At 57.4% G+C, this 16,867-nt stretch overlaps 2 protein-coding genes across 4 annotated transcripts in view; one reads left to right on the top strand and one right to left on the bottom strand.

The window, feature by feature from the left end:
• Positions 1-4,655, top strand: part of TXNDC11 (thioredoxin domain containing 11) — a 64,200-nt gene extending 59,545 nt beyond the window's left edge. For all 3 annotated transcript variants that reach the window (XM_055339410.1, XM_055339411.1, XM_055339412.1), the window contains one exon: positions 3,897-4,655. In XM_055339410.1, the coding sequence (XP_055195385.1) occupies positions 3,897-4,539 (643 nt within the window). In that variant the 3' untranslated portion in view covers positions 4,540-4,655. The remainder of the gene's footprint in view (positions 1-3,896) is intronic.
• SNN (stannin) lies at positions 4,652-14,418 on the bottom strand. Its single transcript, XM_055339413.1, has 2 exons — positions 14,314-14,418; positions 4,652-7,570 (listed from the first exon to the last, which is right to left on the bottom strand). The coding sequence occupies exon 2, from the start codon at positions 7,480-7,482 to the stop codon at positions 7,219-7,221; it is 264 nt and encodes an 87-aa protein (XP_055195388.1). The 5' UTR covers positions 7,483-7,570; positions 14,314-14,418; the 3' UTR covers positions 4,652-7,218.
• Positions 14,419-16,867: the final 2,449 nt, after the last annotated feature.

The raw sequence follows: 16,867 nt of genomic DNA, 5'->3' as shown, positions 1-16,867 counted from the left end.
CTCCCAGAGTGTGGGGCACTCACGAACATGAATGTGGCCATCAGAGCTGGTGTGCCTTCTTGGCCTTGTGAGCGTACAGTGGCTGGAAAGCAAAGAGCTGCATTCATGTGGGCCAGGTGACGGTAGCTCATCCGTTGGGCCTCCCGGATATCAGGCCCTGCCTGCCCCAGGCTCGCACGTTTGTCATTTTCCATGGAGTCCTGCTGGTGACTGCCTTGTCCCTCTTGTGCAAGTTGGAAATGGAGACTCCCCTCCCCACTGCATCCCATCCTGGGATTCTAGGCGCCTTCTCCCCACTTACGCAAACATCTGTGAACATCGCCCTGGGGCGGTCACCTTGATGTCTCCACATTTGTCTAAGCGGACTCTAAGTTCCGTGATGACAGCACCTACCCTGAAAGCCCAGCAGACGGGGATGGGACATCAGCAAAGGGACAGCCTAACTTGGCAATTAGTAAGTGTTGGATGCGGATGTTTTGGTAAAAGGGAAATTAACTCTTGGCCTTTGAAAGCTTGATAAACCAAATGTTCTGTCCCCTTTTTAAAAAGATTCCCTTTGTTTGTAGAAGGACAGGTCCTCAGGGACCAGTCACGCAGCTCTGACAGTATCTTTCCAGGGAGAAGCGTTTGCAGGATTATTTTAGTGAGGTTCCTAAGTCATACATAGGATGTCTCCGGTTCTCATTTCCTGCACTCACTTCCATTGTTCACTGCAGCCACTGCCATACTTTCTTTTTTCTCCAAGAGAGTGCCTCCTTCATGGGGACTGAATCATTTCCTTGTTTTTTCCTCTTTATCTCAAGGAATTTTTGCTGGAATACTTCCTGGGGTAGTAGGGTCCTGTCACATCACATACTAAAAACAGAGTGTGACTCATCCTGTTCTGCTAACTGTCCTAATGAACCTTTTTCCTTCTAAGCATTTAAAGTGCCTTCTAAGCATTTAAAGTGCCAAGGAATCCTGGATAGTAACACTAGCAATTTCATCTCTGTGGGATGGAGGTTGGACATGAAGTTGAATGAAGCATGGTTTTGGAATTTCAGACATGGTTTAGGAAAGTGATAAAGACCTAACACCCAGCACAAGACACACAGAATCGTGTGCTTGGGAGACTGAGTTGGGCTGTGTGGGGAGGACTGAGCTTTAATTAGAGAGTTGCTTGATGTTGTCACCTTGGGCATGTGCAACGGTGCTCCCTGCAGCCCCCTCACCATTGGAAAGTCAAGAATGTAAATACTAGATATAAGAAGAGTGTCCAGCTCCTTGTTAATACAGAGAGCTTGAGAAACCATAGCCTTGCCACTCAGGAATAGAATTTTTCTTATTTCCTAAAAATAAAGAGTGGTCAGAAATGAAGTGAGCTCCTTGTCAGCTGGTCCAAGTTGAACGTTTGGTATACTCGGAAGGTGTAAGTGGGCCAAGAGCAGGCGCAAGAGAGAAAATGAAAAGGATTTTTTCATGATGCATATGTTTATATTACTTTTGGTGAAGAGAATATAATTATATATTTTAATGAGACATAAGTTCACAAATGTGCTAGGTTAAAGTGTGTGCAGTAAGTAGCAAGATGTTGACAGTTATTTTGGAGGAGGATTACAGGTGATGTGAGGGATGCCTCTTGTTTGTCTTGCAATTGGTCTCCAGTGAGCACATATTTTATAGTCATTGAAGAGAGAAACTACATGAAAGAGCTTGTCCTCCCCCATCGTGTGACCCTCCTCTCCCTGGCAGAGGCGGCATTCCTGCGCAGGGGCGTCTGAGAGCCACTCTTCCTTGCGTGACATTTCCAAATTCAGGTGCTCTGGCGTGGGCCTGTGTGAGGACTCAGCTGGCTTACTGTAGTGTGTGCCCTGGGGAGGGGCCTCACTTCTGTAGAGGAGCAGCCTGCCCTTAGTATCCTCAGTATCCTACCTCCTCTTTCTGAGTAGAGACCTTATACCCTGTCATGTTTTTGGTTTGGTTTTTTTTTTAATTTTATTTTTTTAAAGATTTTATTTATTCATGAGAGAGGCAGAGAGGGGGCGGGGGCAGAGACACAGGCAGAGGGAGAAGTGGGCTCCATGCAGGGAGCCTGATGTGGGACTCGATCCCGGGATGCCAGGATCACGCCCTGGGCTGAAGGCAGACGCTCAACTGCTGAGCCACCCAGGGATCCCGTGTCATGTTTTTATTTAGCTGTTTAGGTGCTAGATGTGTGAACACACTTCTAATGAATTTAGAGTGGAGTCAAACTTTGGGACCTTTTACTACAACGCTTTCAAAATAATTCCTTTTTGGAAGTTTGTTCACAGCTTGTGTCCTTGTTACTTCCAAAAGGTTGGAAAGCCGTTTAGCACACCCGTTTGGTAGATTCACAGAGATTGCTCCAGGGATCTGTCTCTAAAATAGCATCCTTACAGGTGTCATTCTCTGTAATGTAAATGTCTCCCCCACATACTTCAGTACCTAGGCAGCTCTCTCCTGGGGTCTTTCACAGTTACTCTATCCTGCAAGACCAGGTTGGCATTGCATATCTTAGTGGCAGAGCCAGCCTCCTCTTGTCCTTTGTTGCCCATGCTTCATGGGGGCCAGGAGGTTTTTTAGTCATCTGTTGAATGACTGGGAGGCCCCACTTGAAGCACACATCTCTATGTTAAGAAAACCATGCTTTAAAGGGTGGGGTGTGTGGTTATAAACTTACTGCAAATACCTGACTATTCCATTTATTTGAAAGTCTCTGTAAATGTATAAAATGGGGCATATGTGATTTTTTTCCTGTGATTTTTATTTCATTGGGAAAGAGCTACCTGCCCACAAAAGAACACCTTTTGTCTTTTCTTAGATATTTGACCACTGGTTTTGCGTGTGGAAAGTGTGTGTAAGCTTTTAATGAGTGGTTTCTGAGAATACCACAGAATAATATGATTGTTTTTAGGCTAACACTCAGCAGTCAGGTAGCTCGTGCCATCCATACAGCAGTCCCCTGAGAGCAATGATGCTCTTATTACTCCTTTTATGGATGAGGCAGTGCAGGGGCTCAGGGGGGTCACTCGTCTGGGCGCTTGTGACAGCGAGTGGAGCCTTGTGAGTCTGCCCGGCAGGTGGCTCTGGGGCCCTTAGATGTGATACAAATTTTGTTCATCAGACAGTTAATTGACAACTTCTAAAAAGGAATTTTGTACATCAGGGCTTGCAACAAAGCTTTGGGGGAACCCCCTTCATATGTCACTTTCCTTCCTTATTCTGTGTTCTCAGAGCAGGGCAGCCTTAACTTCTCGGAGTCCTATGGTTGGTGTTCTTGTCAGGGGTCAGGGCTTGAGTGGTACCTTCCCCATTGTGGTTAATAAAAACATCTCCAGATGTTGCCAGATACCCTGGGTGGGGGGGGGTATAGTTACCCTCTGTTAACTTGTGCCTTGGCTAATGTGTAATAAATGCCAGCTGAAGAAATCCGTCTGAGTGTTCCGTCTTTCTTATTGCACCAAGCACTGTGGATGGCCACGGAGTGACACAGGTGACGTCCTGCCCCAGCACGTCCTTCCTTACACACCACTGGGCCTCTCAGAGCTCGCAGAGGCCCCTCTGTCCACGTGCTGCCAGTGCCCTCTAGCCCTGCCATAAGGCCTGGGAGCTGCTTGTCTTTCTTGGAAGGTTGTTCTCAGAAACTGAGCTCTTTGTCCTTAGAAGCAGACACACATTTGAGATAAGTCACCTTAATTACAAAATGAGCATATGGGACATCCTCAGCTTTGTAGAAGAGTTTTTGCCCAGAAACCTTTTCCTGGCTGACTCGTATTAAGCAAAATCCTCAATGTCTTTTGCTGGGAAGCAAGCAGCCCGGCCTTTGGTAGCAGTGTGGTTTGGACTAAGAATGTTGATGGGATTCTCACCTTTGACTCCTTTCCCTTTCTCTCCAGAAAGGACCGTAGTGTGAAATACCCTGAAGACCTACCTGTCACCCTTCCCAACCTGCTGAGGTTCATTTTGCATCACTCAGACCCTGCTTCTACCCCCCAGAACTTAGCTAACCCTCCTACCAAAGAGTGTCTTCAGAGTGAGGCAGTTTTCCAGCAGGGGCACATCTCCCATTTGGAGAGAGAGATCCAGAAACTGAGGGCGGAGATCAGCACCCTTCAGCGAGCACAAGTGCAGGTGGAGGCCCAGCTGTCCAGTGCGCGCAGGGACGAGCACCGGCTGCTCCGGCAGAAGCAGACCCTGGAGAAGCAGCACAGCCTGCTTCAGCTACACAGCGAGCAGCTGCAGACCCTGTACGAGCAGAAAACTCACGAGCTCGAGGAGGTGGCCCGGAAGCTCCAGGAGCTGGCCGACGCCTCGGAAAACCTCCTCACTGAGAACACGTGGCTCAAGATCTTGGTGGCGACCATGGAACGGAAGCTGGAGGGCAAGGATGGAGCCGAAAACCTCACTCCCCCCAAAGAGGCAGGCTCTGGCCACCCCAACCCTTCGGGTGTCCCCCGGCTACCTGGCGGCAGCCCCCCGCCTTCCAACAGCAGCTCCACGCTGGCGTCTGAAAGGAGCAATGAGAACAGGACAGACTAACTTTTACAATGACATGAAGAAATCAGAGATGGAAACTGTACTTTGGGAATATATTTATGCAAATTTTATTGAAATTTATTGTAAATAAAGATTTTCTCAGTGGTCTAGAAAATCAACTTGAATGTCATTCAGCTTTTATTGAACAGGGATGACATCCCTTCCACTTATTGCACAAACTTGGTAGCTTGAGACAAACAGTAGCACAGTCCATTTGAACATTTGTCTGAAAAGTTAGTCCGTGTTTTAGTGGCTCAGTGTCAGAGTTCCCTCCCCATCCCCCTCCTGTTGCTTCTGTGATGCCATGCAGGATGAAAGGCTGATTTCCTGACTGACCCGTCAGAGGACCAGAACACAACAGTTGGGCTATTCAGAAAGAATTCAACGACAGGTCAGAACTAAGCCATGTGAGTGTGTGGCCCTGGCGTCTGTGCTAAAAAAAGTAGCTATTGATAAATAGGAACAGTGAGAGCTATTATGTGGTTGTTCTTGGCCTCCCCAGGCACACCCAGTTGCCTCGCAGACACCCCCAGCAGTGCCCCCTGCACCCACTACCCTGACCCGGCACTGGGCACTGCCACTGTAAAGATGTTGCTCCTGGCCACCGGGGCATAGGTGGGACGAGGAACCTCCAGGAGTGAAACCCAGGAGAAAGTGAGGGTTCATCATTTCAAAACCAGAACTTCATCAGCCCCATGAAAACCTCAGGGCAAGTCTGACAGGCAAGCGGTCGTGTTCAGGGTGAGCCCTGCAGGGTCCCCCGGTTCCCCGGGTGAAGACAGCCTGAGTGTATGCTGCTGGCTGTGGAAAAGTAGAGGTAGAAAGCCTGGAAGTTCTGAGATGCGAGCAGAATGGGTCAGACACCCCTTACACCTTGCACACTGGTCTCCAGAGCCCGTCATCAGAAACCCAGCCTTCCCTCCGATCTTCCACAGGGCACCCTTGAAAGCGCTGGCCCCCTCCAGCCTGCGGGGCCTCGGAGGATCTCCAGGAGAGATCATTTAGGGGCCAAGGGCAGCTCTCCGGTACTAAATAAAGCCCAGTTGCCTTGCAGAGGCTCCTCAGTACCCCCTGGGGCATCTCCTGTGGGCTACCCAGCTACCACCCAGCTACAGAGCTGTGCTTCTCCCAACCCCCAAGCTAATACTTCGTGTTTGACCCCCAATTGAAGGGTGTGCTGCTAAAATGAAGTGTTCCCTAAGCTCGCTCCTCCAGGTTCCAGGAAGCAGATCATTAGTTCAACATGCTTATTAGAGACTTGAGTGGGGCCCGAGGAGCCGCCGGCACCCTGACCAGCGCTCCGTGGTTCAGCCTGGGGCTGGTCCCCAGTTTATTACCACAGATGCCAACACAAGTCACGTTTGAATCACGGTAGTGGGGAACGTGCTCATGGTGGTGGGATCAATAATCTCAGCGAGCTCACTTAAGTGATACACAAGGGACACCTTGGAGATGCAGATTGTGGGGGTGCTGGCCTGACAGCCACCAGCTCCTCTGGGTCTTCGTGAAAACCTTGTCCTGAACCTGAAATGAAACTCCCTCTCCCCGTTGCACCCTCCCCCGGAGGGGGGGCCCACTCAGGGTGCTCATGCACTTGGGGGCTCTTAGAGCAGGGTCACAGGGGAAAGTGAAGTCCCCTCCCCAGCAGATGGGTGGTGCTCAGAGAAGAAAGAAAACATGTGTGTGAAAAAGAGGAGGGGGGGGACACTCAAAGTCCCCTCCCCCACCCCGCCAGTGCAGAAAGTATTAAATACAACAAACAAAACCCACAATTTCCTCTTTCCTGGGCCAGCTGGGTTTCAGATAAAAGGTAGCCGCCACAGGCTGTGGTGTTTGTAGCAAAAGCCTATGCCAAGTAATGCTGGGTGAGGACAGCAGCAGGGGAGTGCTCAGCATGCTCATGAAACTGCTCTGCCACCAGGCTGCCTGGCAGGCCTCGGGACGCGCGTCAGCGCGCCTTGACGCGTCCTTCACTGGCTCTCAGGCAGCGGCGGTGGCTTCCTTGCAATAACTCCACTCTCGACAGGAACTGGCATTTAGCGACCCAAAGAGAGGGGGGCATGGTTCTTCCATCCACCGCTAACCAAGCAGAAATCACCAAAGCACCCCAGCTGGTGAGCCATGAGCCTTAAGACAGGTCACGTCCTCTGCCTAAACACACAGGTATATTAGAGGTCCCTGCCAAGGGCAGCGTGGGCCTTCCATGTCTAAGACACGCCCCCATAGCCTTGAGTCAGCTTATTACTACAGCCAGTCCCATGTGCTCTACACAGTATTTTTAAAAAATCAGCAAAAAAGGCTTAAGCACATGCTTCCGGGGCCTATTTACAGTTCACAGGCTTGTGAGTTCACGCATTACAGTAGTAGCTCCATCAAAAACAGGCTCAGCTAAACATTCAAGTAACAAAAGCACTACGGGGTCATGAGCCCCAGCAAGGTCAGGCCTGCCCACTGCCTGCAATGGGCAGTCCCACCAGGAGGCCAGGGGGAGGCCCAGGGCCACCGTGTCCTGGCTAAGGACAGCCAAGATCTCGGGAGTCCGTGCAGGCGGTGATGAAGCCCAGCGAGGCCATGCTGGCAAGTGTCAAGCCTTCCTCAGCAAGCGCATCTGTGGTTTTGCCCCTCCCCTGCCTCTCGGGGGGCTGCACACAGGCCTCGGGGTCGGGGCCCCAGCATCCCAGCTCAGCCGTGGACTTCTGGACCATTCGGGGTCAGCTTGGCCTTCCGCTCCACGCACGGTCCCTTGGCGGAGTACTGCACCAGCAGGAAGGGCTCCTTGGTCTCGCCATCCCCCACGATGCTCTCCTCGTCTTCCGACTGGCTGATGCGCTGCAGCCGCAGGTAGCACCAGCAGCCCAGGATCAAGGCCCCCAGGGCCGCAATGGCGATGAGGATGACGATGACCGTGACCACACCCGTGGTGGGGCTGTGGTCCATTATAGACATGGTCAGCGCCTGGGGGGGGCTTCCGCAGGAGGAAGCTCGTGGGGCAGTCTGCTCAGCGAGGCTGGAACTCAGGCTGGACACGAGAGCCCTGAAAGACAGTGCAGTGTGAGGCACCCCTGGGGACCCGACGGGGCCCTGACAGCTCACCGCCTTGGGGTGGCCGAGGGCAGGCGATGGCCTCTCCCGAAGGGTCTGTTTTTAATCAGGTCTTAAGCCTGACCATCCCGCCCTCATCCTGGTGGAAAGCATGCTGGTGGGCTCTCGCTGTTCGTAGCTTGTGACGTCACGAGCGTTGTCTTCGCTCACACTACCCCCTTCCACGTCCTACCCTGGACACCATCAGTGCTCCTGCTGCCAGATGGGAGCCCCTCTCCCCACTCAACCAAGAAGCAGGGAAGGGGGCCCATGCCCTGCACCCCACTGGAAGCTGGAAAAGGGTCTGTTTAAGGTGAATGTTCTGAAGGCCCCGTGTTGCTAGGTGTTCGGTAACCACTCAGGGACCGAGAGGAGCCAGTACTTTGTGATGGCCAGACACAAAGGGACAGGAAGCAGGGAAATGACTGAGTCCCTTTCTCAACCACGCGACAGATGCAACTCAGCTGGGTCCTCCGGAACACCTGGGAGAGGGTGCAGCAGAAGACAGCCTTTGTCCACAAGGGAACGGTGACCAGCCTGGAAAGAGCACTCAGCAGCCCGGTCTTGGAACGTGGAGGCACACAGGACAGCCTCAGGGAGGGCAAGCATGAGGGGACAGACCTACCCTCCCGCAGTGAGCTCAGCCCCCAGGTCCAGGACCCAGACTGCAGACAGCTCCCCGCACCAGTGCCTCTCACTACAAATGCATGAGGGCCGTGCCAGGAACACGGGACTGGGTGCCAGGATGCTACGTCGGGCAGGGCAGGCAATGTCCAGGGAGGTAAGGCCGACGCTGAGCCAGCAGGAAGAGCCAGGCCCCAGGGAGGAGCATTCTGGCTGGGGAATGGCAGGAGAGGGCCTGCTGGCAAGTGCAGGGGCGGAGGGCGGTGGGTGGCCGGAGCGTCAGCTGGTGGGTGGGGGCCAGGAGGGCACGCTGGACCACCACCTCCTGGCCGCTGCCAACCTCACACAAGCCCCTGCAGCTCGCTGAGCCTCAGAGCCCTCCTCTGTTACTGCTGAGGGGTGAAGGCGAGCCAGCCAGTGGTGGGAAGCACAGCAAGGAGAAGAAACCCCAACTCTCTAGGTGACCACTCGCTGAGGCTGGAGGTGCCCAAGCTAGCAGGCTCCCCGGGTCCCAAGACCCTGCCCCTTGCAACGTCTCCTCCTCGCCAAAAATGAAGCAAATAACAGTAACGAGCCCCCGCGTGTTGGAGAAGCCGGTGCCACCCTCGGCGCTCAGTAAGGGCTGGCCGCTGAATTCAGCTCCCCGGAAAGGTGGACGTTAGCACAGGGAGGCAGCGTTGGAAGGGAAGGTTTTCCCTCCGGACAGGATGAAACCTGCCGTCCTTGAGCAATAACGGCCTTAATTAGAAGTGATTCTTACCCACACCGAGGAGACTCGAGGAGACTCCCGGCCCATCCAAGTCCAGGCGTGCCTGAAGGTCAAAGGCAGCTACGTCCACGCCCCTGGAGTCTGTCCAGGGACCAGCGCCGCTCCCCCCAGGATGGCCCTGCCACCCGTGCCCACATCCGTAGAGGTGCCCTGGGCAGGAGGGGGGCGATCCCCCTTCTTTCCAACTGCAGGGTCAGGCTGCCGCTGCCACTCTCGGCAGGCTCCCTGACCCCCCTGTGTGGGTCCACTGCAGCTGATGCCCCCGTCACCCAGAGGAGAAGCCCAAGTCCTCCTGGGGACCTACAGGGCCTGACCGAGGCGTCCCCAGGCCCGGCTTCTCCCCAGCCACACTGACCCCACCGCCTCCGACCTCCAGGCCTTTCGCCAGGCAGGTCTCTCTGCCCCGCCGCTCTGCTCCTCTCACCCTGCTCAAGGGTTCCCAGCCAGGGTGACTAAGCCTCCCAGGGGACATCTGGTAATGTGTGGAGACATTTTTGTTGTCACGGCTGACAGTGAGAGGTTCTACTGGTATGGAGTGGACAGAGACCGAGGATGTGCTAAACATCCCGTGGTGCAGGGGACAGCCCCCACTAACAGGGATCTGGCCCCAAATATCAACAGTGTGGAGGGTGGTCAGTCCAGCTCAGGGAGGGACGCCTTCCAGGCCCCGCAGCTCAGGAAGGTCTCGTCCTGCAACTGCACCTGCGCCCTCCAGGGCCCTTGCCTCAGTGCAACCCTGGCTTCCACAGCACGGCCATCTGGTTGGCACCTGCCTCCCCCATCAGGCTCCAGGAAGGGCCCTGCACACTTGCGTGCTAAGTGCACAGCCTATCCTGGCCTCTTCCCTGGCACCTCCAGGGCTGCCATTAGCTCCCCCCACCCCTCTTGGCCTATCCCCTCAGGCCTCCAGACAGGACAGGTCTCCTCCCTACCCCTCAATGGCCCACAAGCCGTGTGGGGTGAACCTGTCCCCAACCCCCTGCTCTCTGCGCGAGGGAGAACACTCGCCTGCCTTGTCCCTCCCCCTGGACCTCTTGGGTCCAGTGCCTGCTGGGGTGCCTGCCCTCCTACCAGGCCCCTGGATAGGAAGGAAACGCAGTATCAATTCAGAACGGGAAGTATGTGTGTGTTTGGGGGCAGGAAGTAGGAAATCAAACAATGCAAGCAAGCCCTGGGGGGGGGGGGTGTTCCCAGGGGACAAACCTGCCAGGGAGCCTCACCAGTCCGGGAGGGAGCCGCGTGGTCCTGATGGGGAAACTGAGGCAGGGGCCGCTCTAGCTCAAAGGGACCCTTTGAGAGGACTGGTGACCTCAAAACCCTGTCTGCTGTCCTGGGGCCAGGCCAGGAGGACTCCCCCCCAAGTGCACAGAGCCAGGTGACCAAGCCATGGGCATGCCTGGCTGTGCTCGCTGCCCCCCACCCCCCCCCCCCGTGCATTTGTTTGTCCCTGCATTCACGCAGCAGGTATTTCCTGAGAAATGACAGTTTAAAAACTCTGCTCACATGATCCACTGCTCAGAACCCTTCCTGGCATCAGCAGAGAATCAAAACTCCCAGCCTCCCCAGGCTTCTTCGCACCCTCCCCGCCTTCCCACCTCAAGGCCTCTGAACTTTCTGTTCCTTCTACCTGGAATGTTCTTCTCTGTCTCATGACTGGCTGGCTCCTTCCTGTTATTTGGGACTTTCTCTGTGGGTGCCTCTGGGAGGGTACCTTCCCAGACCACCCTGGCTCCAGATGCGCCACCACCCCACACTTGCCACTGCCTTGCATTGCACGGCTTCATTTTATTCCCTAGTGCTCTCTGCTACCTGAAATTCTCTCAGGTCGAGAACATGCTTCCTTGGCTGCTGTTGCCTTGGTGGACTCTGAATCTGTAAGAGGAGGGCACTGTCCCTCTGGCCCACCATGGATCCCCAGCCCTTTATCAGCACACAGCAGGTGCTCAATAAATGTGTTCCAAGCCCAGAGACCCTGCCCTCATGGGGATCATGGTCTGCAGCCCCCACCCCTGAGCCAGCTCTCCAACCCAAGCCACTCCTGGGACCCTCCACGTGGGTCCCCCCACCTGCCTCAACAGACCCCAGGAAGCTGGCATCCTGAGTGTGTGAGGGCAGGCGGATTTCCAGCAGGCCTGAGCCCTGAAGGGGCAACTGTCTCCACGTGCTGGGGGGCAGGGAGGGGAGGAAGCCACAGAGAATCAGAGCCCAGAGGGAATGTGAAGCGTGATGGCAAATGGCTGGTTTTCCCTGAGCCCCGGTGTCCTGGGCTGGACCCTACCTGCTTGCTTTGCCTCCCCTGGCTTCCCTCCTGCCCTTCTGAGCCAAGGTATCTCCTGCAGGTCAGCTGACCCTTCACCCTGATCCAGGAAGGGCCACACCTGGGCTGGGTTGACGCCCAGGATGGCACCTGGGAAACCTGCACCCCCACCCCCACCCCAGAACAATCACCTAAGTAGTTTAACACTCATTCCATACAATTGTTTCATCCTCCCAACAACCCTGCGGCTCACACTGCTCACAGCTCTGAGTTCCATATTAGCAACTGAGGCACGGAGTTTGAGTGGACTGCCCGAGTGAGGAGCCAGCATGCAGGACCTTGACCCTACCTGGGGCCCAGAGATCAAAAGAAGGGGTCTTCCAAGTGCAGGCGCCTGCAGGCTCTGGGTGCTCTGGGGGTGGGCGACAGGGCATCCTCCCCCAGCCCAACCTCTGCAGCATCACCTTGCCAGCTCCCTCAGTCAGGACAAGGGCTGGCATTGGGATCCCCCAAAACATATAGGACCAATCCTCCACCCTCCCGCTCCGTGGCCCTGGCCCTCAGATCTCACCCACAGCTCCTGGAAAAAACAAGCTCTAAAGCCTAGCCTCGCCAGTCTGTGGGCGCCCTCGGAGCTCCCCACTCCCTGCCCCCTTGCCCCCTGGTGGGTTCAAAAGGACAGTTGCGGGTAGACGCCTTCCACTGTCCTGTTGTCCCTCAGAGTTCATGGTTTAGGTCTTCCCCAGTGTAACGCTGGGTTCCAGTTACCTGCCTCTTTGTGAGGCCCCCAAAGTGAGCCCTAGTTAGCCCCAGGCCACGGGTGACTTTACACACTCGGGCCCAGGCGGACCACAGCTAATGGCAGAGCAAAATCCCCGCCATCCTCCCGCCCCTACTGGGAGCTGTTCTGACCTAGCCAAGCAAACTGCTCCTAAACGGCAGAGTCGCAGTGTGCAAAACGGGAATGAGGTCCTGACCTCAGCAGCCAGACCGTGGGGAGGATGAGCAGTGATAAGAAATGTGGAAACGGAAAGGCCAAGGGGCCACCGGGTTTGCACCGTCACCAGGCACTACGGCTTTCTTGGTGCCTGAGGGAGGACAGTGAGCCCTTAGTATCACCTCCGCCTTCCACCAAGGACCCACCTCCCAGGAGGGTAGGCAGCCTGGTCTGGGCTGACACCACAAATAGCCTCTCCCTCAAGGACACCTGCCACCTTCTTCTCGCTTAACTGGGCATATCATGGGTGTCACCACGCCCAGCAGGACACCAGCTTGCCACCCCCACCCTCCTGCTTATCGGGGGCCAACCCCTCCACCTGGGGTGGGATGGGGCAGGGGGCTTGCAGGAGCGCCGCTAGGGGTTAAGCCATGCCCTTGGGCAACAAAGCCACCTGCAAGGTGTGCCAACAAGCTGGACTCAGCCTCCAGGGGACTGCAGTTCACAAACCAGAAACGTCTGCTGCCTAGTTTCTGATTAGGAACGTCGGATGGTATATGGAGGACAGGGCACTGGTGGCCACAGTCGGGACGCAGGTGAAACATCTACTCTGCGCCAGGCCCAAGCAGGCACTGGGACCCAGGGACGCATGTCACAAGGCTCCTGCCCTCCAAAAACCAGGACCAAGAACAGCAGGGCAGGGATGCCAATGGGAAACTAAGTGTTCCACGTAGCCGGTGCCATCTCAGCCTCCCATCACCCACCCAATCACACCCCATCCTCTAGAAGAGGAAGCTTGCACCAGAACCCCTAGGTTCCCTGGGGGCAGAAGAGGAAGCTGGTGCACTTAGCCCAGGGACTGCCCCAAGCTCAGGCTGGGTCTCCTGGGGCCCCAGCCTGAGGCTCATGCCCCCACCCTGTGAATCAGCCACTGGTCACTCTCACAGGGTCAGCCCCACTTGGCCAAACAACTTTGGTAATAACAGTAGACGCTTGACGAAAGTTGCGGAGGATTCCAGACACCGGGCAGCTCAACACTTCCCACAGACCCTCTCTCCTTTCCGCCTCAAAGCAACCCTAGTGTTATTACTACGCCCACTCTGCAGATAAGGGATCTGCGGCTCAGAGAAGTCGAGCCAACTGCCCAAGGTCGCACAGCTCAAAAGTAGCCACAGCAGGAATCAAACCCAAAGCAGCCGGATCCCGCATCCCAGATGTCAACCCTGGCACAGAAGTGTCACATTCTTGACCCCGCAGCGCCCCACTCCCCTGCCTGAGGCTCAGGGGCCAGGTGAACCCCAGTGCGGCCCCGCAGGGACAAGGGCTCGAGGCTGGGGTCACAGGGATGACAGGCGCCCGGCAGCTACCGCGTGCCGAGCGCGGGCGACGTGCCGGCGCGGTGCCAGGCGAGCTCCAGCGCCCTCTCATCTCACCCTCTGCCAGGCGACGCCGTCTCCCCCACTCCGACGCTGGAGGGAGGGAGGAAGGGGCCCGGCCCCCCGGGGCGACAGCTGGAAAAGCACCTCCAGTCGGCCCGACTGGGGCGGGGAGGGACGGGGAACCGCGACACCCAGTCGTGCCCACGCCGCGCAGTCACCGCCGACGGAACTCGGCGGCCCGTCCTCAGTCTCCGCACCTGCGAAATGGGCGCAGGCCCCGCACTCCCACCCGTAGCCCGCGGAGCCCTCGGCGGCGGGGCGGGGGGCGGGGGGCGGGCGGCGCGGGGGGGGGACCGCCCCGGAGGATGCTAGGACGCCCGCCTCCTCCGTTAATTTTAAACATCCCGAGGCGCCCCGAGGAACCCGGCGGCCGGCCGGGGGCGCGGAACTGCGGGCTGCGGCGTGGGGAGGCCCGGGGAGGGGGGACGCCCGCCCCCCGCCAAGCGGCCGCCGCCCGCCGCCGCCCCCCGCCGCCTCCTTTGTCCCGATCTCGCCGCAGCGCAGCGGACAAAGAACCCCCGCCCGCGGCGCGGCCCCCGCGCGACCTGCCCCAGCCGTGCCCCCGCCCGGCCGCCCCTCCCCCGCCGCGGGGAGCACCCCTCCGCGCCGCCCCCCAGCCCGGCCGCGCCGCCCGCCCGCCCGCCCGTCCCGCCAGCCCGGCCCCGCTCACCATGGCGCCGCCCGCAGCCCGGCCGATCGCCCCGCAGCAGCCCCGGGCCCGGCTCCGCCCGCCCGGTCCGGCCGCCGCGCACCGTCGGGACGCAGCAGCCCCGCTCTGCGGCGGGCGGGGCACCCCAGGCTCCGGCCCTCGGGGGCGTGGCCCGCGCGGGGGAGCCAATGGGAGCCCGCGCTGGGACGGCGGGGCGGGGCCGGCCGAGGCGGGTCACGTGCGCGCGGGGCCGGGGCGGCTCCGGCGGGGCGGGGGCTGCGCGCAGCTGGCGGCCCCGCGGGCGGGGGGCGGGGGGGTGCGGGGCGCCCCTGCAGCCCTCCCTCCCACGCCCCGAGGCACAGGGGAAACTGAGGCAGGCATAGAGCGCCGTGCACCCTGGGGCCAGGAGGGAGGCGAGACCTTGGCGTTGAACCTCCTGGTTTGGGGAAGGAGCAGGTCATTCACTCACTCACTCATTCATTCATGCATCATCCGTGCGTCGGTTCCCTCCGCCCTGCGGAGCACCCCCCCCACACACACACACACCGGTGCCGGGTTCGCGGGGGGCTGTGCAAACAGCCCCGAGCAAGACCCACACGGACCCTGCCGGCGCGGAGCTCTCCTTCGGGGGCCAGCTGAGGCTGCAGGCACTTCGCACGCCTTGGCCCATCGCAGTCAGGGTGCTCACTCCTTGATTAGGCTCCCACCGACGGCCGCGCCCTGTGTTAATGGCTCAACACATTGTACAGACTGGACCCCGCGGAGGAGGGACTCACCCATTTTACGGATGGGGAACCCGAGGCCCGGAAGTGCTGAAGCGCGGCAGTCCCCTCGTGATGGAGGCCGAATTCGGGGGCCAGGCCTGTCTGCCTGCCTGCACACACGGAGGTGCCTGCTAGTGCCCTCATCTGCACTGGTCCACCCAAGAAGGCAGTGCAGCCAGAGGACAGTCCCTTGGTGGCCAGCTGGGGGCAACAGGAGGGGTGACAGAGGGTCCTTCAAGTCCTCAGGGCACTCATGGCTTGGAAGGCAGGAGGGATGCAGGTAGGAAGCCCCTCGTCCTGGGAGCTGGAGCGTGTGTCTGCTTGTAAATGTTTTTCTCAGGCCCAAGCAAAGGCTCTGGGAGAAGATGGAGGGCCCAGCTCACAGGCCCGGGGCCAGGCCCTGCTCACAGTCCCCACTCCAGCGTGGCTGGTGGCTGGCCTCTCCCTGCAGGCACCCCCTGCCCTGAGGCCTTGGCCAGTGCCATTTCCTCCTGCTGCAACATTCTTGCCTTCATCTTTCAAGTATCCACCCAAGAGCAGGCCCCTTCATTATTCTCCCTCCCCGTGCATTGTGAAATGGTACGTTTTTGAGGGTGTGTGATTCACTTTTTTTCGGTCTCTCCCACCAGGCCTGGATCTGTGCTGTTCACTGCCATGTCTGCTGAACAGAACACACAGCAGGTCCTGAATACAGGGCTGATGAGTGAGTGAGTGAACTCCAGGCCTGGCACAGCTACACCCTAGCCAAGGGAGTCAGGTGCAAACGGTGAACCAGAGGTGAAGCGGGAATGGGGGACAGAGAAGCAGAGAGAAGCCCAGCTCCAGGTTAGCTACCCTCGAGGCCAGATCAAGCATCTCAGAACAGCTCCCGTTCCTGGCTCTGCCCCCCTGCCTTCAAAGGCTCCTGCCGGGTCACACACCTAGGAGCCCAGAGCAGGAGGAAGCACGTTCTTCCCACAGAGCCAGTTCCAGAAGACTCTGAAGTCCCAGCCTTGAGTTGGCAGAGAGCTCATTAGCAGGCTCAGAACCCAAGAGCCAGGACTGGCAGATGACAGGAGAGGTAGGGACACTTTGGGGGGAAAGACTGGGTTGGGAATTAGTGAGGGGAATGGCACAGGACATAGAAGTTGAAAGACCAGCCTTTCCTGCTGGGCAGCTTTGAAAAAGCAGCCTACCCGTCTCTATCCTTCAATATCTGAAAATCATCTGAAAATGGGTGTGGAAGTAAGGTCTCCATCGCAGCGTGGGTGTGAGCCCGTCAAGGGTTTAGCGCAGAGGAAGCAATCCTATGCATTCACTATTAACATTAGTAACAGGGTCAGACAGGTGTGGGGTGAACTTGGGCTTCCCTGTGGGAAATCAGACCTCTCTGGGCCACAGGCTTCTTGTCCCATCAAACCCACCTGTGGGATGCTGAGAGGTGGGGAGCTGGGAACCGGTGACCTGGGACCAGCCTTCATCTTGCCCTGAGTGAGCTGTTTCAGTAACAACAGAGTGATAAGTCATGATAATAGCAGGAAACAGCAAGCACCACATATGCATAAGCACATTTTAATCCTATTTTACAGATGGGGAAACTGAGGCACAGAACTCGTCTGGAGGTCTTGTTGAAATGCAGGTTATGGCTCTGTAACTCTGGGCCTGAGGTTCTGCATTCCTCACAAGCTCCCAGGTGATGCTGAAGGTTTGTGAACCAGACTCGGAGCAATGAAGGGCCACTCTCTAGACACTCACTAGGGTTCACACAAAGCCGTGAGCACTGAGCCTCATGTCACCCTACTGGGTAGGCTGCAGAGTCCAGCAGTTAACCT

The sequence above is a fragment of the Nyctereutes procyonoides genome, unplaced genomic scaffold, assembly GCF_905146905.1.
Source record: "Nyctereutes procyonoides isolate TBG_1078 unplaced genomic scaffold, NYPRO_anot_genome, whole genome shotgun sequence".
Classification (NCBI taxonomy): Eukaryota; Metazoa; Chordata; class Mammalia; order Carnivora; family Canidae; genus Nyctereutes; species Nyctereutes procyonoides.
Note: the sequence above shows the minus strand (reverse complement) of the source record. Positions and strands in the feature narration are given on the sequence as shown.